This window comes from Gorilla gorilla, chromosome 1, assembly GCF_029281585.2.
Source record: "Gorilla gorilla gorilla isolate KB3781 chromosome 1, NHGRI_mGorGor1-v2.1_pri, whole genome shotgun sequence".
Taxonomy (NCBI): domain Eukaryota; kingdom Metazoa; phylum Chordata; class Mammalia; order Primates; family Hominidae; genus Gorilla; species Gorilla gorilla.
In genome coordinates this window covers 232,184,192-232,206,441 of record NC_073224.2, presented here as the reverse complement: position 1 = coordinate 232,206,441, position 22,250 = coordinate 232,184,192, and the positions used below count along the sequence as shown (strand labels likewise).

At 44.2% G+C, this 22,250-nt stretch overlaps 1 protein-coding gene across 12 annotated transcripts in view; it reads right to left on the bottom strand.

Annotated features, from left to right (window-relative positions):
• The window catches only part of RERE (arginine-glutamic acid dipeptide repeats), a 461,116-nt gene that overhangs the window by 56,326 nt on the left and 382,540 nt on the right, over positions 1–22,250 (bottom strand). For 8 of the 12 annotated variants that reach the window (XM_031006017.3, XM_031006032.3, XM_055383731.2 and 5 more), the window contains one exon: positions 13,596–13,676. In XM_031006017.3, coding sequence (XP_030861877.3) covers positions 13,596–13,676 — 81 coding nt within the window. Of the gene's footprint in view, positions 1–13,595; positions 13,677–14,037; positions 14,119–14,431; positions 14,710–14,879; positions 15,135–22,250 lie in introns of those variants that run through there. The other 4 variants (XM_055383766.2, XM_031006065.3, XM_031006079.3 and 1 more) reach the window with 4 other exon arrangements.

Genomic DNA, 22,250 nt, shown 5'->3' with positions numbered 1-22,250 from the left:
GGAAAAGAGACTGTGCCGTTTTGAAGGCAGAGCCTCACACTTCTTAAGGAAATATCAGTTGTCTCAAAACCAGCAGAGGGAGTACAACGTTTGAGAAGAGGAATGGCCAACCCGATTCCTGAGGATTCATGTTTAGCCCCGACAATGGTTGTAAAGCTGAGCTATCTACCATAACTTCTGCCCTTGCTCTCCTGTCACCCAGCAATAGTAAACAGAAGGAAAAGCTATACTACCTACTCAGATGGAATTAGCTTGTTCTAACAACCGCATGAGGCAGCAGAGAGCAAAGGAGAACTGTCCACACTTCTGTCGGGATACAGTTCCTGTGAGCAGCACTGTTTTGGGGAGAGGAATAGAAGCAGGGGGAAGGCTCAATGAAAAGCAGAAAGTCCAATTTGGACTGACAGCAAATCCCAAAGCAATGATTTTACCTTAAAATCCAGGGCTCCTAGGCCAGTCTGTGAACAGCTCATTTCCAGAATTTTTGTTTATGAGAGGGCAAAATGGAGAACTCTGTCATTTGAGCTTTTCTTTCAACAGCTGATTTGAAACAAAAGCAGCACACTCATGAAGGCATATGTCTGCTAAATGGTTGCTATCTTAATCTTTAGCCACAGTTTATCAAAACATGTAGGAATGGGTTGAGAAATTAACTGGTGCTAAGATTATCAGCATGGACAAGTTCCTGGGGAGGGCCTGGCGACATGATCAAAGCTAATGGTCCCTCTCCCAGGAGCAAAGAGCCTACTATTTCATGCATGATGATGCTGGGCTCTGGCACTGGAAATCTTTGCCCAGGTCCATTCTAAGTGTCGAAATGGTGTAATTAATGGTTAGCCTGGGTATGCACTATTCAATCAGGCAATTTTTTTTTTTTTAACTAAATCCGAACATTAATGCTTTCTCATTGTGGGAAATGAGAGCTGGGATAAAGACATGCTCAAGTCAACAGAACAAACACAACCTATATGTGACTTTATGTTAGTCTAGGAACTGTGCACTGATGCACACCCAGGAGGCACTAAGTTAACACACATGCATGCATACCTGCCTGCCTGCTGGGTAAGGAGGGCTGGACAGGGGAGGGGGGCCGCCCTGGCTGGGGGACACGGCTGGGGCCATTGTTGCCACTTTCTCCTCTTTGTAGACATCAATTTTTACAAAGGGCCGAATGATAAAGGTCCACAAGACCTCACCCAGAACGGCTGTTGCAGGAAGCAGAGGCCTGAGCAGCCTGTAGCCAGAAGCCCAGGCTGGGGGTGTGCCAACTACACAGGCCCACATGAAGAGCCTCCATAAGGAAGATGTTATGGCAAGAATCGTCTAAGTCTCCAAGGGACGAGATCAGAACAACGTATGGAAGGTGAAGTGATGCAGATTTCAGCTTAATAAAAGGAAGGCGGCCCGAAAAATGGAACTGTTCAAAACCACAATGGCGTCATTTAATGGGTTCGATGTCCCCACTCTGCAGGAATGCTGTAGAAGATTCAGGTAGTGAGAAATACCTCAACAGACAAGAAAGCTACTTCAAGGACTTCCTTCGGCAAGGCCTTTCAAACAAGTTTTAACATTGAAAACACCCATCCTTCAAAGAGCTTGAAGCCCCAAGTGTCCATCTTCCAGGATGCACAAGACTCCCCAAGCCTTCATCCTCCCATTACTATTTAATATCCACACTACGTTGTTCGGCACTTGGTTTCCCTCCAGTATGCACCGTGACAGCCAGTCAGATACCCCCAGGGAGCACAACTGCAGCCCACTATTTTTCCCCCCGTGCTCAATAAGTTCAGTAAGTGCTTGATGATTGACTAGCATTAGGAATAAACTAGGAGCATTTTACATTCACACTATCTAGTTAAACATTCCAAATAACAGATTTCCAGAAAAATGTTGCAACAAATATAAGTATTTATAGACATGCCTGGTAAGGTATGTAGCATTTGGAGAAATAATAACTAGAACAGAGTACTGTACAAAAGAAAATAGTACACTTTTGTATGAGTCTAAGATATATTGGACAAATGGGTATTCCTATTCGTAAACATGGACATCTTAATAAAAATACAAAATTACTACATAAAGAAGCATTACATCCTTCAACTCATCTGGTGGCCATAAAATGGACAGAGGCACATGGACTTTTCTCCTGAGTCACCTGATAGATTTACATGATCAAAAGAAATAAGGGCTTCAAGTCTTTTTTTTTTTTTTTTTTTTTTTTTTAAAGAGATGGGGTCTTGCTAGCTTGCTCGGGCTGAACTAAAGATATCCTCCTGCCTCAGCCTCCCAGGTAGTTGGAACTATAGTAGGAGTATCTACCCTGCCCTGCTAGAACTTCAAGTTTTGATGGGCAAATTCACCCCAGAGGACAGGACAAATGCCAGTATTCTGGTTAATAGCCCTATATGAGGCAGCTTCCCACCCATCTCCAAGTAAGGTGGCAGACACATAAGGGAAGCCACCTTGGACCTTTCAGGTCAATCCATCTACCAAGTGATACTACAGAGTGAGCTTTGGATACATGACATGGAAACAAATGGCCAGCTGAGTCCCACCTAAATTCCTGATCTACAAAATTATTAAAACTATAATATTTATAGTTTTAAGCCAGTAAATTAAATATACTAAAAGGTTTTGGTTTTTAGAAATTTATTTAAAAGTTTTAGGGTTTTTCTTTTTAGGCTCACATTATCCAAAACGTGTAGTTTGCCCCCAGTTCACTGGCTCTGTGCTTTACTTTGCGAAACTAGCCATGTATACAGATTCATCGGGCCTATTTCCTTTAGAACTTAATTATTCTTCCTATTGTTCCACAAATTACAGATTATCTCCAAATGAAAACACCTCCCTCGACAACTTAAGGCCACAAACCTCTGACATAATTCAATGTGTCTCATTAGCACATTTCCAAAACAGAGCACTTGTGGGAAGAAGAACCAAGTTCTGATTTTAGAAGCCCTGTGCCTAAGTCAATAATCACCAAATCCCAAAGGTGCTGGATAGATGCTGCTCCGGCCCCGAAAATAATCAAACACACAAAAGTTACTATTAATATTTCTTGCCAAACAACAATCACAAAAATCCAACTCCTGCACATGGGAACAAAGCGACAACGGCAGCAGCTGCAAATACATAAGCGAAGCATCACTGAAGAAAGTCTCCAGCTTAATATTGCTCCCAACACCCTCTGTGGTGGTTCACTCATACAGCAAAGACACGGGATAAAAAATTCCACAGACTGTTTTCAAGATAATAAAATGGCATATGATGATGACTCACTAACAGACTAAAAGGAAAAAATATCCGTCAACAGTCATAGGAAGCTTACAAAGCTGCAGAGATCTGGCACCACTAAAGCTCCTCCACCTCCCCTGGCTCTCACCTCCAGTACACACATGTATGTGGGACATGCAAAGTGTGTGTGTTCATGTGCACACCCTTTAGGGATTAATTTGAAGCCCAGTTGCAATTGGCTAATGGCTTACTCTACTGCTTAAGACAGTATTTTATTCTTGACTGGCTCAATAAACCTGCTGAGAAAAATAAACAATGGATTTCAATCTTATAAATAATCTAGAACACAGAACCGCTGCGCAAACAGGAGAGTTGATTTACTGCGCACGATAAACAGAACAGGAAGGACCAGTGTGGCAGAGTGAACCCCAAGTCCTAGTCCCATTGTCCTGGGACAGTAGAGTTCACAGGGGTTTTCTGTCTATTACACAAAGTCTAAGGCCTGGGATATCCAGGTTTCAAACTGGTCTTAAAAAGAGCATTTCAAAGCAGATCAGGTGGAGAAGCTTTGGTGGTGCCAGATCTCCGAAGCTTTGTAAGCTTCCTATGACTGTTGATGGATTTTTTTTCCTTTGGTCTGTTAGATTTTGCTCACACTGAAGAGCAAAAGATGAGGAAAATGTTCCTTTAAAAACAATGAAGAGTTTTCACGTCTTAGGACCATTAATTATCTACCCATGATTACAATGTATTTCGAACCCATTATTTATACATGCGTGAACACACACACACACATACTTCATTTTAAGCAAATAAGAAGTAAGGCCTGTTACAGGACTCTAAGGGTGCCATAAAGAGGTATTAAAATGAGGTCCCTGCCCAGAAGGCTTTATATTCTATATAAATACATATATGCATTCATGCACACATGTGTACAGAATAAAAATGCATGGAAAAGAGGAATCAGAGTCAAGTCCAAGAATAAAATAAAATAAATTTTAATTTTGTTTTTTGTTGTTGTTTTTGAGACTACTCTGTTGCCCAGGCTGGAGCATAGCAGCGTGATCTTGGCTCACTGCAGCCTCGACCTCCTGGGCTCAAGTGATCCTCCCACCTCAGGCTCCCGAGTAGCTGTAACTACAGGTGCGCGTCACCATACCCAGCTAATTTTTTGTATTTTTTGTAGAGATGGGGTTTCACCATGTTGCCTAGGCTAGACTTGAACTCCTGGGCTCAAGTGATCCTCCCACCTCAACCTCCCAAAGTGCTGGGATTACAGACATGAGCCACCGTACCTGCCCAATCTTAATTTTAAGAGGGTGGAACAAAACTCAACTCTGCTGAGATGAAATGGGCCCTTTGTGTAACAGCAACCAACCTGGGGAGGAGCAGAGGCAGCCCCAGCAAGACTGTTAGAAATGAGGGAACTTTAGCAGGGCACCATGGCTCATGCCTGTGATCCCAGCACTTTGGGAGGCCAAGGTGGGTGTATCATCTGAGTTCGGGAGTTCAAGACCAGCCTGGCCAACACAGTGAAACCTCATCTCTACTAAAAATACAAAATTAGCCAGGCGTGGTGGCACATGCCTATAATCCCAGCCATTCGGGAGGAAAAGGGAGGAGAATCGCTTGAACCCGGGAGACGGAGGCTGTGGTGAGCTGAGATTGCACTGAGATTGCGCCACTGCACTCCAGCCTAGGCAACAAGAGTGAAACTCCATCTCAAAAAAAAAAAAAAAAGAAATGAGGGGACTCAGATACCTTTCAGAGAAGACACCTGGCCCACCTGGCCCCTTCACTAGGGGCCATGAAGGTAAGCACCCTTATTCACCTCAGACATCCCATCCTAGACAGCACAGGCCTGGGGTTACCAAAAGCTCCCCCAAATTCCCAACTTTGTCAACTGGGATAGTTTAGACATTTCAATAGTCGGCCGGGCGTGGTGGCTCACACCTGTAATCCCAGCACTTTGGGAGGCCGAGGTGGGCGAATCACGAGGTCAAGAGATCAAGAGCATGCTGGGCAACATGGTGAAACCCCATCTCTACTAAAACTCTACTAAAAATACAAAACTCAGCTGGGCATGGTGGCGCATGCCTGTAGTCCTAGCTACTCGGGAGGCTGAGGCAGGAGAATCACTTGAACCCGGGAGGCGGAGGTTGCGGTGAGCTGAGATAGCGCCACTGCACTCCAGCCTGGGCAACAGAGGGAGATTCCGTCTCTAAATAAATAAATAACATTTCAATAGTCAAATCCTGGGGATTATGATACCACAATTGAGAGGATTCAGAAGAAGGATTTAAGACACTTGAGCAGAACAAAGAATTATATTTCCAAAGTGGGGGGGTCGGTGGGGAGAAGAAACATGGGCCATTAATACTGAAACTTAATTAAAAAATTAAACATCTCAGAAAACTTAGCTTAATGGAATTCTGGTATCCCAAAGGAAGGTTTCTCCTGTTTGCTTTCCCTATTTACCTAACACAATTAATGGTTTTCAAATTATACATGACAGGAAAAAAAAAAATCTTACTAGGAGTAGGGGGATGCCTTTCCCATGCTGAGCAGCTGGGACTGAGACTGAGGTTAATGCTTTGCTTTACTTTTCAAAACAATAGTATTAATTTTTACTCTATTTTCCTAAGTATTACTCAAGGGTATAGTTTCAAATAAGATTAAAAATGAACTAGTTATTCAAGGATTATAATTTCAGATACATTTTGAAACTTAGTTTTAACGTTGGTTTCCTAACAGACTAGATAGATAACTAGTTTTCAAAGTCAGAATAGATTTTACAAGGCTAAAAAATAATCTATGATATAAAATATAAGCTCCAAGTGGATAAATCCATTGACTGTTAACCACAGTAACCACAACTTGTAAGTCTTTCTAAAGACCAATTCAAACCTTCCATTTGTTTTACTAGCTAATAAAATGGTGGAGACTATTTAGGCTTCAAAGTCATAAATGTCTCCATCTAAAAGTCACCCAGGTAACCAAGACACAGCCAAATCATAAGAAATATAGGTTAGCAAATACCAACAGCAAATAAATCCCTGCAAGCAACATTTTGTTCAATAACACTTTAAAAGCCCCAAGCGTACTTCATTTGAGTGCAGTTTCTATAAGTAATACATTTCAAATAATTAAAGCATTCTCATGCCATCCCCACTAGTTTTCATATGTAGGATAACGCCAAGGTCAGGCTGTTTACACTGAGAACGGCAACTGTCCAAGGCCCTTGGTTTAAAAAGTCACCTAATTTTTTAATACCTCCTTTTCTTTCCAACACCAGCACCAAAAGTCTCTTACGTACTTCACTTACACAAGGGAATATCAGCCAGTCTCTCATAGATTACCCTCACTAAAACTGGACCACTGCCCAGGCAAATATCCCTATAGTTCAGACTATCACAATTAATAGATTCAAGCCTCTGCTCCATTTTAATGGGAACAAACTCTCAGCACAGGAATAGCTATAGGATCACAGTACTTACTGCCAAAATGCAGTGCCTGTTTCTACTGGCAATCACTTTGGCCTCAAATGGAAAATTCCAACTGTTTATATCTATGTGAGCACAAATTATTAAGAAAAACAGTATGGCACATAAATGTCTTTCCTCTTACCCATCTTGCCAGCCCCTCAAATAACTTATATTTCTTTTTCATACATAAGGAATGCAAATAAAAGAAAGCAATGCCCGAAAACACTGTGGTATTAAACCTTTATGACTATGTAAACTTCAGTTAACAAGAGAAGGCCATCCTTCCACATAAAAAGGCTTATTAGAAACTGAAATAGAATCTGGCAACGTCTAACTCAGACTGCATGCCACAAGGTAAAGAGAACAAGAGCTTTTGTATCAAGTAAGACAGGAGTTACAATCATGTTTCTAGAAAAACATGGGAGTGGGAATTGAGAAGAAAACTATATTGAGAAGTCCTGGCTCACGGTCAGGCGCGGTGGCTCACACCTGTAATCCCAGCACTTTGGGAGGCCAAGGCGGGCGGATCACAAGGTCAGGAGATCGAGACCATCCTGGTTAACACGGTGAAACTCCGTCTCTACTAAAAATATAAAAAATTAGCCGGGCGTGGTGGCGGGCGCCTGTAGTCCCAGCTACTCGGGAGGCTGAGGCAGGAGAATGGCGTGAACCTGGGAGGCGGAGCTTGCAGTGAGCCGAGACTGCATAACTGCGCTCCAGCCTGGGCGACAGAGCGAGAGTCCATCTCAAAAAAAAAAAAAAAAGAAAAGAAATCCTATTATTGACAATGGAAATAAGCCCAGATACTTTTCTGTATGTTTGAAATATTTTGCAATAATTAGAAAAACAAAATCAAGCCCTAATAGTGAAACTTTACAATTTTAACAGAATAAAGACAGTATCATTTTAAGAATGATATACTATGTAGGCTCAGAATTCTGCAAGTCTGCATTACTGTAAATAGCGGTGCTTCCTAAACTTTACAGTACTTTGGAATCCTCTGGGGGGCCCGTTAAAATGCAGATTCTGGCTCAAGAGACAAGGACAGGGCCTGAGAATCATCACTCTTCCATTTTAACAAGTGATGAGAGTGCTGGCCTGAGGAGCACACTGTGAGCAGTGAGGATAGACAACGTTTGTAGAAGAGGGACAAGGTTTAAAAACAGAGATCTTCTAATGTACTGGTATGTGGCCGTGACACATTTGCACATTCTCAGTAGCATCAACCGACTAAGGAAGTCCATACTTTGTTCTGCAACATTAGATTAAGCATTAATGAGGCTAGGAAAATTGTTTATTTAAGGTTATAATCTGAAATTAAATAAAACTTCAGGCTGGAAGCTCATACTGAATGCTAGAATCATTTTTAACCTCTTAATATTAACAGAAACCTGATTACTCAGTCTTAAAGCCCTTTCTCAATAGCATTTATTCTCTGCTGCAGGAATACGGTCTATGCAAATGACATTTTGCCTGAAGAAAAAAGTACAGTTAATGGCCAGTAGTTACCTACGTATTTAATAGAATTCATTCCCAGAAATGTGGCTAAGAAAGAAAGGTGGTTGATTTTCATGTTATTTATTAAATTAAAAATTTAAATCTCTAATACCTTTCATCCCATTACTTAAAGTTAAAAACGTCAAAACTGGCTGCCCTTTCACTGGGCCCTTGGTGCCATTCAAACAGTGACACATTTCCAATAGAGAAAATGAAGATAGAAGGCAGGCTTCCCTTCCCATTAACTTTGAACTTTCAAGTCCCTATCTGTCTTCCTACAAGACTAAATTATAAGAAGAGCCTCCTCTTTGGTCCCATCCTATACATACTTCGGTAGCACAGTCCTCACTTCTCTTCTTAAAAGCCTTAAATGGGTCCCATCCCCACACTCACCCATGCACATTCTTTGGAGGGAGTTCAAGGTCCCCCAAAATCTACCCTGCAGCTATAATTTGGGCCCAAGTTCTACTGCATCCGCTTATGCAACCTCCTTTCCAACCATGCTCATGTACTTGCTGGGCACGTTTTACAATTTCCTGTCTCCGTGGCTTTGTTCATAGTATTTCCTATGGCTGGAAAGTTGCTTTTCCTCTACCCTCCCAACCTGGGCCTGTCAAAAATGAATCCTTCCTTCAAAGCCCAGTTCAAACACCGCCCCTCCAATTAGCTTTCCAGGAGCCCCTGTGCTCACTTTGTGGGGCCTGAACCTCCACCCACCAGGGCCCTCAGCACATTCTACCAAGTATGGCAGGTATGTAAATGTCGTGCTGGCTCCCTGCAGGGGAGGGATGGCACCTTGCTTCTCTTTATAGATACCCTACCCATTGCAGTGCTCAGTGGGCACCCAGAACTTTAAAAAGTTGAACTATACACAAAATTTAGTTCTGATAATGGGAAGTGAATGAGTTTCTGGTATAGTAAGTATCAATGCACCACCAACTGGGATTACAAATGACACAAGCTTAATCTTCACTGGGCTAGGTGCTCAAAAATAAAAAGAAAGAGACGAGAAAGACAGCCAAAGCATGTCCCCTTTCACCTTCCATCTCTCTCCAGGGGCTAACACTTTGGGAACACCTCTTGGCTACCAAGCTGGGGTAGATCACATTGTTTTCTCACCAATCTTAGTTGCACCAGAGACAAGCAATGGCAGGTCACTGAGGAAGCGCTCCTGGACTACGACCCAGTGCCAGCTGAATTTGTCTACGTAATAGGAGACACAGCTATAAACAAAGGCCAGGATTCAAGGGACAATCATCCAGGTGCCAGACACAAAAAGTCTTTGGTTCAAATAACCGAAATGTCCTCAGAGAAGAGATATATCACCACTGCTTGAATAATTATCTCATGATTTTGAAGAAAACTGCAATGTATAGACAAATCAAACAAAAAATTATTTTTGGATCATCCACGATTTTGTGTTATTCCTAACATGGATTCACCTTTAGGTAATTAAGATTCTCTATTAGGCCTCCTACTTTTTCAGGCATTACCTTAATATCAAAGCTCATGTACCATCCATCTACCCAACAATAAGTGGCACGGCTCAAAGCAGAATCAAGAGGCCTAGTTCTCCACTGTCCTCCCAAAAGTTCAGACACCGGACGCTCTGTGACTTATACAAATATACTAACACTTAAGACTCTGATGTGGTTTATGACAAACAGTGGCTTGACAGAGAAGAGGTATACAGCCAAGGTGAATCTAAAATGCTCCACCTGTATTCCTGACTACATTTCACCTACTAATTATATACTTTATAAGCATATTAAGGAGAGGTAAATGGTTATAGAGAAACAGAGAATGGGAAAAAGTATAATAAACTACAGGATATTTGCACAACCATGACACTAAAAGATTTGACTTGTAGTTATTCTCTTGGGTACCCTGAGGTTAACACGTAATACCCATTCAACTAAGCCTCTATAAACAGTTGGGTTTTCCGCAATCACAGCCACTATTCCCACTTCAGTGGGCAGCAGTGTTCAGAGAAAAGCCAGATTTAGCTCTTGTGCAATAAACACCAGAAACCAAAAGAGCTAGGAAAGCTGTTTACGTCTATGCCCACCAGGAACCCTTCTCTGCTATAACTGCATGAATGAACTGGTAAGAATGAGGTCTCAACAAAGCTTCAAGATGGACGTTGTTAACTAGTCGCTGCCCTCCAAGTTTTTGGCAAGACAGATTAATGAAAAACAGGTAACTTCTTTTTATACAGGCTCAGTATATTTACAAGCAGAAAGGAATTCTGTACTCTTCAAAGCATTTAGCTACCACCTTATGTAGTATTTAAGGTAGACAGGAAGAACAATCATTTCCAAGTATTTCTATGCACTCTTTACAAACATTATCTCATTTAAATTCTCAAAATAATCAAAACGGTAGGAATTATCACCCCATTTTACAAACACAGAAATTAAAGGACAGAGGGGATGAATAATCTGCCTAAGGTTCCAGAGCAAGTAAGTAGCAGAGAAGGCAAGATTCATCACTTCATTCTCAGGCACTGCAGCAAGTAATGATGTACAGGCATTTTATAACGACCACAGCACCTACACAATTCTCATGCAGAGAAACACCATTTTACAGAAAATAACTTCCCAGTGTTGTCAAGATTCGACCTGAGCTTTCCAGTGAACAGCTCAAGGCAGACTGCACAGTTAAAAAGAGATCATCAAGTACTATAGTTACCAGTAAGGCCAAGAATAGAACACAGGTCTGCTGACCCTTGCACCAATGCCCAATCAGGCATGTTCTTTTGGATGCTGACACCCTTCTCAAGTTTCAAGTCACTTGCGAATAGCAAAGAAATGAGTTAATAATTCTGGTAGACAGAAGAAAATGTAAGCCAGGCATGGTAGCGCGCACCTGTAATCCCAGCTATTCAGGAGAGGATCACTTGAGCCCAGGAGTTTGAGACCAGCCAGGGCAACAGAGTTAGATCTTGTCTCATTAAAAAAGAGAGAGAGAGAAAGAGAGAATGTGAAAAGTATCTATATTAGAGGGATTTGCTATCAAAAGGGGCATGACTATAAGAATTCTACCCAGCAAGTTTTGAATCAACAACACTGGTACATGCAAATCTCATCTTCTGCAGCAAAAAGTAAAAAATGACCTCTGCCCTCCCCTCCCTGTGGGCTGTGAATGATTAGCTTGGCTATGTTGATAACTAGAGAAAATAAAAAAACACAAGATGAGTGCCTCTCCCAGCTCATTATAATACTTACAGATTTACTCTACTACCAAACTCCTCCAGTGTAATGCAAAAGACAGCAAGGACACTATGAATATTTAGCAAATGTCAGGCATAATAAATCCTCCATTGCTGCAAACAACTCTCTCATTAGTTCCAATGATGGTGACTGATGAAGACTTTGGAAACAGGAAGACTGCTGGGTGCTAGAGAAGGGAGAAGAGCTACAGCGTGGGAAACCGTGAAGGCGGAGGAGTGATGGGGAAAGGTCTCAGCAAAGAGGCTAGTGGAAAAGACAACCAGAGAACTAGCTCAAAAGGCTGGTGTACTGAGAATGCCTCTGAAGGAGAAAAAAGGCTATTTATTTACGGAGTCACACATCATCAATAAGAAGGGAAAATCAAGAGCAAAAAGAAAAACACAGTAGAAGAACTTAACTAGGTTAAAGGTTACTCACATCTGCTTCCACTATGGAGATAAAACACTAAGTAAAATTACCCAGCATTTCCAAATGCCAGATGGTAGAATTTAGATTTAATGCTTAATCTTCCAATTATAAATTTATTTTTTAAAACTGAAAGATAAAATAACTGTCAAGATATTTCTGTATCAAATTCTTCATGGTTTGCAACTTTTAGCAGAGCAGAGACAGAACTTGAGAGGCTACAATCTGAGCGATCAGGAGAAATCTACTCACTGATCTCTTTTTTACTCAGCCAAACCAAACTTCCTACACTCGGGCAAAGGCATTTTAATTTTTAATCATATCAAAATTCAAGTCACTGAAATCCCCAGAAAACTTAAAATATGTATCTCAATATTCCATATTAAATAACTCTAACCTTTTCTGGGAAGGGTAAGAAATAAGTTGATTATATAGATTGGCATCATAATACATCTTAGTTTAATGTTCATAAACAGGTTTCTCTCTCTGTTTTTTACCATTCTCAATATGATCCATCCTAGCATACGAGATGCGTAATACTTAAATTTAATTGTCATTGACTGATGCAAATCATCCATTTATATATACAAGACTATACTTGAAATCACAAAACCCTTCTTCCCCATGAGTTATCACTGTCCTTGAGGTACTATACAGTAAGTGTCCAGAAAAACAGCTCATTTTAAAAAAGAGAATTAAACAAGAGGAAATCAGTAAACAACACCCAATTAAAAAATTAAGCCAAAAAACCCAAATTATCTGCATACTTTTATAGTAGATATTCTTCCATCCATCTCCCACCTCCACTCCCTAAAAAAGCAGCTCAATGTCTAGGCAGATTAAACATGGATCACTCCTCCCAAAGTCCTGAAGAGTGTTTCTGGTTAATGAGTCCTCCCTTCGCCTTCAGACGGTGGAGTGGCTGCTCCAACTCCATCCCATCTGCCCTATCCCGTGGCCTAGCCAGAGGGAAGACGCTCTCCCCATCTGCCTCTACACCACCAGGGAAGGAGATGAGGAGGGAGGCAACCATAGGGAAATGAGAATGAATCCCTTCCCCGCATTCTCTTCATATAATTTCACTCTGTATTTTCCTCAGCAAATCCTTCTACCTCACGTTTATCGGGCACATTTGTCAGCTCTGACCCCCAGCTTTGTGAAATACTAAGTAGTTTTTTGTAAAGCTCCATTTAAGCAATTTATAAGATCCCCTTGTATATCTGTCCAGTGGAAAGTGCAAACTCTCAGGACTAGAATATTAAAGAGTTAAAACTCCTCTTCAAAACAGAGCAACATTGAAAAATGGAAAAAATCTCCCAGAACTCAAAGTATAATAAGCCACAAACCTCTGATTTGGTTGATGATTTCTGCCAATTACCAAATTCAAACTAGTGATAAAATGCTATTTCCTATTCCAGCCACTATGTTTAAAATTTGATGTTAACTCTCCAACAATCCTTCCCCCACAACTAATCCTCTGTTCCCAAAGACCTTTCTGTTCTTAGAGTTACAACAGAAGTCTATGTTCTCCAGGAGGATAAGCATAATCTGTCACTTTACTATCTAAAAATCATGAACTCAAATTAAAAGTCAAGGGAGTAAAACGGAGAGAATTCTGGAGGCCAGCCCGAGTCTGAGCACAGCGCAGGGTTAAAGGAAACCATTTCATAAGATCAAATGTGGAGAGGCAGCAGGAGCAAAGAGGAAAAAATCAAGTTACATAAAGTCCAATTGTACTCACTGTTTCCTTATTGGGAAGCAGCTCCTTTCTAATTCTGAAGAAGTTCTTCCCGTACTGCCTGAGTCCCTTAACGAAGCGTTTCTGTGATAAAAAGAAACAAATGGGATGTAAAAACCAAAAACAAAACAGGATGTCAGCAAAGCAAAGATATCTACAATCAGCAGAATAACAACCACAAAAAAAGTCTCGGCTAGGGAATACTGCCGAGGCTCGGAGAGTATGTCAGCAGCTCAGCTGGGACCCACTGGCCAGGGCAGGCCCCAGCTACCTTCATCAGGACCCCAAGCCCACCCACCAGGCAGGGCAGCAGCGCGTTTAAGAGAAGGACGTCCTGCGTCTGAGGCTAAGCAGCAATCTGTCCCCTCTGCCACCAGGCACACATTCTGGTGCACGAAGGTATAAATATGCTCCATGTTTTAATAAAACACAACTGCTTTCCCACCTGCGAACCAAGCTTCCCAGAAGTGTCGAGCAGAAAGGGGAAACAGAAGCAAACCCGGTGACTCTTCTCCAGAAGGGAACCCTAGGGGGTTAAAAGGCCGCTTTCCTTAATCCAAAGAATTTGCCAGGAGGCACCGGAAGGCACCAGTATCACAGAAGCCCACCGGGAACACGAAAGCCAGCGGGCCTGCCCCGCCGTCCGTCATTAAAAGCCACTCCGAGACACCAGAGAATAACCAGCACCCCTTCCGCCCTCCCGACGCCACTCGCCGCCCCCATCCATTTTCGCAGCAGACTCGTCCCTAACCCCAGCCCGGAGACTTTCACTTTGTCCCATGCCTCCCGAGCACCCCTCCCCGCCCCGGTGGGGGCAGCTCCTGGCTCCAAGCCCCCACCTCGGGGCTCCCAGCCTGGTCCCGGGCGGCCGACCCCAGCAGCCACAGGTAAGCGCCCGGGGTCCGGGGCGGCAAGAGGCCGTCGCCTGTCACTGGGCTCCGGCTCCACAAAGCGCAGGGCGGAGGCGGCCGCGGGTGGCTCGGCGTGTGACCGCGGCGGGGCCGCGCGGCGCGGGGCCCGGGGGGCGCGGGGCTGGGGCCGCCGCCGACGGGGGAGGAGGCAGGAGCGCGGCGCGCAGAGCCCGGCGCGGCCGGCTGCAAAAGGCGGCCTGGATTGCCGCCGCCCTCCTGTCCGCCAGCCGGGGCCCCGCGCCCCGGCCCCGGCCCCGCCCCCGGCCCGACCCCCACCCCGAGGCCGGAGCCTCCAGGGCACCCGGCGCTGGAATCTGTGTCCTCCTTCCGGACAGGAGAACATCAAGGCGGTAAAGCACAGAAACTTCCTCCCTACCGCAGCAAGCGTGGGGAGAGGGCGCCCACAGGGCTGGGGCCCTTCCCAGGCTGCTGGGTCTCCAGCCCACGTTCCGGATGGAAGAAGTCGGCGGCACCCCGGCCGCACGCCCTCCGCCCCAACCCCGCCTCAGCTGCGAAATGGGGGGCTGGCCCCGACGCCCCTCCGCGGTCCCTTCCGGCCCGCGATTGTGGGCGGCCTCTCCCTGGCGGCCCAGGCATTAGCCTGCACTTCCCCGGGCGCCGCTTCACAACTAAATCACCGCGGAAGCTTCCCAGCCAATAAATCACCTGCCCACCGGGCAGAGGGTCCCTCCCACTCCCTGTGTTTGAGACCCGCCAGGCGGATTCGGTGAAGGGCCAGACTTAGCCTTTTAAGACCAGTATGCAACCTCCTATTCCAGTAGTGGAGGCTTTGCGTTTTTGAATTTCACCCTTGCTGAGATATGACTCATCATTGTCAATTTTCAATATAATTCATACAGTTCGAAGGGAAAATCTCTCAAGGCACAAGAAAGCAGCAAGCTCTCCTCTAGTGTGAGGAGTGACCTTTGTTACTTGACAAAAGTATCGTTTATATGATCAACAGGCATCCTACGCTATGTGCACACAGCATATCACCGGGAGAGACGGCACGGAAAGATGGCCCTGCCCTCAAGGAGCTGCAGTCTGCCCAGGAAGGCAGACAGGTAAACAAACCAGTCCTAGGGCCTGCAAGAAAAGCAGCAGAGGAACAAAGGGTGGTGGGTGGAGCTAGGAAGAGGAAGCAACTTACTCTGCTTGCTGATGTCTTAGAGGAAGTGACAAGGAAGAGTGTGAGCCTGCCAGGTGGGCTCCAGCAGGGCTTCCAGCAGAAGTCAGCCAGGAAAAGGCACAGAGAACATTCTGGGAACTGCAAGGAGGACAGGGTGTGCAGAATGGAGTGCCAGCAGATAAGACGAAAGAGGCAGGCAAGGATCGGGTTGCAGAGAGCCCTTCAGGCCGCACGGAAGAGTTCCTAATTGTAGGCTGGCAGAAAGGCTGAAGCTGGAGCTTTCCATGAAAAGACTGGATGAGGACTGTGCCAGTGGCAGTGTGGCCTAAGTGTAGATTAGGGACAGAACAGTTAAAGAGGCTGCTGACACAGTTCAGGTATGAGATGAGGACCTCAACTACTGGCACACTCCACCTCAGTAATCAGAATTCCTGCCGCTTAATCCATTCTTCAAGTATTCAGGTATTTACTGAGCACCTAGCTGAGAGGGGTCTAGGAAGATAATAAAGGTTGCCATGGACCTTTACTGAACTGTGATTCATTTTTGCACGTAAGATAAATATGTGTGAAGTCATTACAGAACATTCTGAGATGTCATCTGGCCAAGCATAAAGAAGTGAGGTGCAGCTCATCAGTGCAGCAAGGGACCCAAGAAGGCTAGACTGCAGTGGTCTAGTAGTTCAGAATGCCTTCGCCAAGGCAGTGACATCACCCAGATCACAAGGGGTGGGCAACTATTGCAGGGGTGGGAGGTGGCTTGGTGACCGGGCCCTCCGTGAAGGTCAGAGGTGGAGAATGGGAGGTGGGTTATGGGAAACAGTCTACACAGACTTGGGGCGGGCAATCTGGAGTGAGCCAGGCTGTGGAACGCCAGGACCATGCAATCTGAATGTGGGCTTGATGCCAAGTGACATCTAACAGGTCCAGTAAAAGAGGCCTACACAATAAAGGCAGCATGTGAGAAAGGCTGACTCTGGAACATCAGGGTAATGTGGCAGAGTTGGACAAACAAATTCAGATCCTGTTTCTTCCATTTATTGTGATGCAATCCTTTGAACATCATCCATTCAACCAATAGTTAATAAGTACCTACTATATGCCAGGAGCCTCATATATATTAATTCGAAATCTTTACAACCTAAGAAGAAGTACAATTATTATCCCCATTTTACAGACAAGGAAGCTGAGGCACAGACAGGTAACTAGATCAACTCCTCAGAGACAAAGCCAGAATTCAAACTAAGCCCCCTCAAATCCTCAGAGCCACACTCTGTAAAATGCAGGCAGGCGTCTACAGTGGTAACTATTTTCTGTTACCATTTTCTATGAGTCTGTACTTTCCTTTTCTCGGGTCCAATGTCAAATCATAAAGTCCTCAGTATTCTTCCTAAGAAGTGTCTTTTGGCCGGGCGCAGTGGCTCACGCCTGTAATCCTAGCACTTTGGGAGGCTGAGGCGGGCAGACCACAAGGCCAGGAGATCGAGACCATCCTGGCTAACACAGTGAAACCCCGTCTCTACTAAAAATACAAAAAATTAGCTGGGCATGGTGGTGGGCGCCTGTAGTCCCAGCTACTGGGGAGGCTGAGGCAGGAGAATGGCGTCAACCCGGGAGGCGGAGCTTGCAGTGAGCCGAAATTGCGCCACTGCACTCCAGCCTGGGCGACAGAGACTCTGTCTCAAAAAAAAAAAAAGAAGTGTCTTTCAACGCCCTCCTTTCCTGCTTATGCTAGTGGCAGTCCCAGGCCAGACCTTTATCTCTCTTTCCTAATAACTAGGCTATTAACCATCTCCCCCATCCAGCCATTTAAAAGCCTCTGCCAAGGAATTTTTCCCAACTATAGATTTCATCCTGAGTCCGACCTTATCTGGCCCTTAGCCCCTACCTAAGAACAGCATGGTGGTCTCTGCAGGACAGTGTTTACACTCCTTAGCCCTGAATTCAAGGCCCTCCAGGATCCTGGCCCTGCCCACCTTTCCAGCCAGATGTCCAGTAATGCCAACTGGCCCACATTGGGACCTCTATCTCAACTCCAGAATCTTGGTAAGGCATCTCCAGGTTCACCTCAAAATCTCTCCTACTCCCAAATGAAACCAGATGTCCAGGTACTCTCTCATTAGTTTATTTGTATAAGGCCTGCTTACCCAAAAAGTCCATAAACTCTTAAAATAATTACATCTTACACCTAGTGCCTCCATATAACACTAGGCAATTGATGCTCACCACATTTTTTGTCTCCTTTAAAAATTATTTATTTATTAACGATGAGGTCTCACTATATTGCCCAGGCTGGTCTCAAACTCCTGGCCTCAAGCAATCCTCTCGCTTTGACCTCCCAAACTGTTGAGATTACAGGTGTGAGTCACCGCACCTGGACAAGTGAAACCAACCATGAGATGCTGAGGGCCTGGGCTAGTGTGGTCACAGTGGAAATGGACTGTTGAAAGCCAGAAGGTCCATTTTGAACTCTCCTAACAGAGCTGACCTCTTGCTCCATGATGCCAAACTCTCCTAGTTTTGCTCATACCACTTGGCCTAATTCTCTACTCAACCTCTAAATGCTGGAGTCTCCCCAAAGCTTTGTCCTAGGGCTTTCTGCTATATATATCCTCTCCCCATATGATCTCCACTGTTCCCTTGGCTCTAAATATCTTTCGAGATTGTCACTGGTATTTCTAAGACTAAATCTATGGACCAAGTCCACCGGGAACACTCAACTTGAACGTTTCACAGGTATCTCAAACTAATTACTTCCAGAAATAGGAATTTGACATCTGGTGGTGAACACAGACCTACCACAGCTGTCAATGTATGTCAATATAATGCTATCAAAAGCAAAGCACCCTTGGCTCCACTTTAAAAAAAAAAAAAAAGGAAGTAAAAGCTTCATGTGGCCTGTACTGTTACTTCTCTATGGAAAGCCACAAGGCCTCAAAACCAGCAAAACATCTGCTTCTCAGAGACCAGCCTTTAGCTTGTGGTTTACCAGAAATGTAGAGTAGCCTTGAAAATCGAAACAAAGACGACCACTCACAGTAGTCAATGATTGGAAGGGGTCACAAGTGAAAGAGACTTCTGTTGCGGCTGTCTCCTTTCCCTCTATAAATTCATTGCTCTTCAAATGAAGACCCCGAAGTTTTTAAGACTTTAACAATTAACACTATTGACTTATAAATCAACAGGCCCTATAAGCCTCTAAATGCAAGTTCATGGAGACAGTCTGTTTCTTAAGAGTCTTCTAGTTGTTGAGCTGAAATTTGGCATTTCCAGTGCTGAAATTCAAGGTCTCATGAATTATTTCTGTGTCCATTAGTTTTTCTATCACTCCCAGTGTATAGATATTAGAATAGCAGGATGCCAAGGGTAAAGGAGGAAGGAAATATAGAAGGCAAGTCACTGACTTGGCCACTGCTGCCAGCGCTGGGCAGCTCTGCTGTTTATGCTCCCCAGCTCATAGCCTGCCCACTCTCAGACGCACGAACTGAGGGTCTTGGGATGTTGGCACTTGTTTCTCTGGTGTGTTCATGCCCAACCAACCCAACTAGGTGCTGCTCCTTGGAAACATAAAACAAGTCCTCTTCTGTTTGTGTACCCCCATAGCCAGGTGAGATCCAAATATAAATAAATATTTATGGCAAGGAGATTGTTGCTTTGCGTTACAACTTACGTTTATGATTTTGTGCTCTAATTTTTAGATAAACTGCTATAGTTTTCCACTATTGAGCTGAATTTCGTATCACCATCAAAAGTTACCTACCTACAAGTCCCTAGTAGAGAAAATTTAACTTCTGGCTTTAAAAAAGTAAGTTACCTGAACCCAGCATTACTAGCCTTGGGTTTTAATAGAACCTGGAAAGCTCTATTTTGCATTTTCGCTACAGTGGAAAGAACGCAAGGTTCAAACTTGGAAGCCATGTGATCTAGTCTGCTCCTCTGTTCCAAAAAGGAAATTCTGACATGGCTGTTTAGACCTAGCCACTTTAGAAACAGCTATATTGGAATAAAAATAACAATAACATAAAAATAAAAATAACCACGTCAAAATGCATTAAATTAATGTGTTCAAACGTTCCTCATGCTATTGCTTGAGCCCACCCCCTGTCATAGTCCCCCAAGCCTTGTGCCTCAGCCTCACTGGTCTGCCTAGATACTGGTCCTCACCTCTACACCTTTGGGATGGCACGTGGGCCTGGTGCAAGTAGCATCACCATTAACCTACTGATGAGTACAAACGGCATTGATTTTTACACGCGTCACGGTATGAGAAAGGCAGGGAAACACCACCCTAGAACAATAAAAATGGTGAACACTGAGCGCTATAACGTGCCAGCCACTGTCTTAAAGGCTCTAATGCACTAGCTCATTTAATCATCACAACAACCTTATGAGGCAGAGGCTACTGCTATTCCCATCTTATAGGTGGGAAAAGTAACCATGTATCACTAAATCCTTGAATCGGGCTGGGAGGGTCAAGGGGGACCAGTGTAAAAAATTGGGAAGCCTCAGAGCTGTGGTGGGCCTAGGAATGGAGCCGAGGGTGCAGACAAGGGATGTGATGATGTGGCTGCTGGCTGTGTTTGCATCCCAAGATATTGTTTCCCAAAAATTCTATGTGTGGATAGAGAATACTGGGCTGAGAGTAAACCCTGAAAGGGTAAGGTGTGCGAATTCCCCTCATCTACACATGAAACTCCCAGCACGTCTCATTCTGGCGTCATCCCAGGTGCTGGACCTGACCCCTATCTGCAGTAGCAAGAGAGCAGAAGACAGGGGCTAAGCTACAAAAATGGCTAAAAGATACCTCTGCATTAACCCCTGGCTGAGAGCTTTCAAAATTAACTCCCTCTGGTGAATTTTAACTAGTGTATCACAGTCAGAAACTCACCATGACTTCTGAAAAGCGACGTCTACTCAGTCCTCTTACATAACTGTTTGGAAAACACTGTAGGTATTAAAATGATTCCCACTGTGAAAATGGCTCCTTCTGTTTTACCCTGATTTCTGCACAAAATTTTATGTTAATAACTTATTGGTTCACAGGGGACAGAAAAGCAGGCAGATCTGCTAGTAAGCAAACTACAGCTCCCCCCAGGAGACACACAGGCAGTGGGTAAGAGGAACAGACCCATGGCTCCACTGAAGACACAGAGCAGCAGACGAAAAAGACATGTCCTAAATGTTAAATGGTAAGGAGGGGTAGGGTGAAAAAAGGGAACACGGATGCCAGGCAGAAGAAATAAAAGCCTTTCCAAACATTTGTATTACATGATGCTGGCTCTCACTGATAAACCACTGGATGAGAACTGTACTTCATCCATATCATCCTGTTGGTTGCAGATCCCGTCACCCCATATCTAAAACATATTTCCTTCTGGAGCTTTACTGTTGATACTGCTTTGAGATGTATCATTTCGTTTTGGTTTTACATATTTAACATTTTAATGAAAGGGTGACTTGAGTAAGGCACTACTTTTTCAATAAATAGCAACAGAACCAATTTGCCTGGGAGGAGACCTGCCAGCAAGTCATGAGGGGCATTTCCAAAATTTCCAGTATAGGCTGCTCCCAATTTCTGCCTCCACTTTAAAAACACTTTGCACTTACTAGTGTTATTCCAGGAGAGCCAGTTAATAGTTTAATGAAACTAGTTAGAGTTTGAAGGCAGCAAATGGGATAATTTAAAATAATCATCCCATTTTTATTGATGGTTCTCAAATCTCTCTCCAGATCTGACATTTTGCCCTAGCTCAGACTTGCACCTACACTTTCTATTCAGACTAACGTCCTCCATAGTTTTAGGACATCACCATCCCAACTTGGGCACTGACAGCCCACAGGCCACATCCTCCTCAAGCAGCAACTCATGAACCCAGAGAACTGACTGAAATAGTTCAGTGTTTCTTGAGCTCCCCAAGGCCTTCAGGCTTCTTTGCAGAGTGGAAGTGGTAGTGGTAGTGGCACAAGTATGCTAATTGCCACAGTACACTCTCCAAGGTAAGTGTAACCGGGCCCATTCTACAGATAAAGAAACTAAAGGTTAGGTAAATTAAATCTCCTGGCCCATCCACATCTAATCATCATCAGGGCCAGGATTCAAGTCCAGTTCTAACAACAAAAGCCATGCCAATGGTAACAGAGTGCGTGTGAGCTGCTAAGTACTTCTGTGTATTAACTCATGCCATTAAAGTCCGTAGATGCCATAGGGTGACCCAGAGCCACACTGGGTAGGCCCCTCCAGGCATTCCTTTGTCTTCCAAATACCAACTGAGGTACAGGCTTATTACCCTCACGTTACTACTGGCACAAGTAAAACTTCTTCCTGCATATACCTTAAGACGGGGGTCTCCAGTCCCCAGGGTACAAACCACTACCAGTCCATCGCCTGTTAGGAACTGGGCCACAGAGCAGGAAGTGAGCGTCAGGCAAGTGAGCAAAGCTTCATCTGTATTTACAGATGCTCCCCCTGGCTTGCATTACCGCCTGAGCTCTACCTCCTGTCAGATCAGCAGCGGCATTAGATTTTCATAGGAGCACGAATCCTATTGTGAACTGCGCATGTGAAGGATCTGGGTTGCGTGCTTCTTTTGAGAATCTAATGTCTGATGATCTGTCACTGTT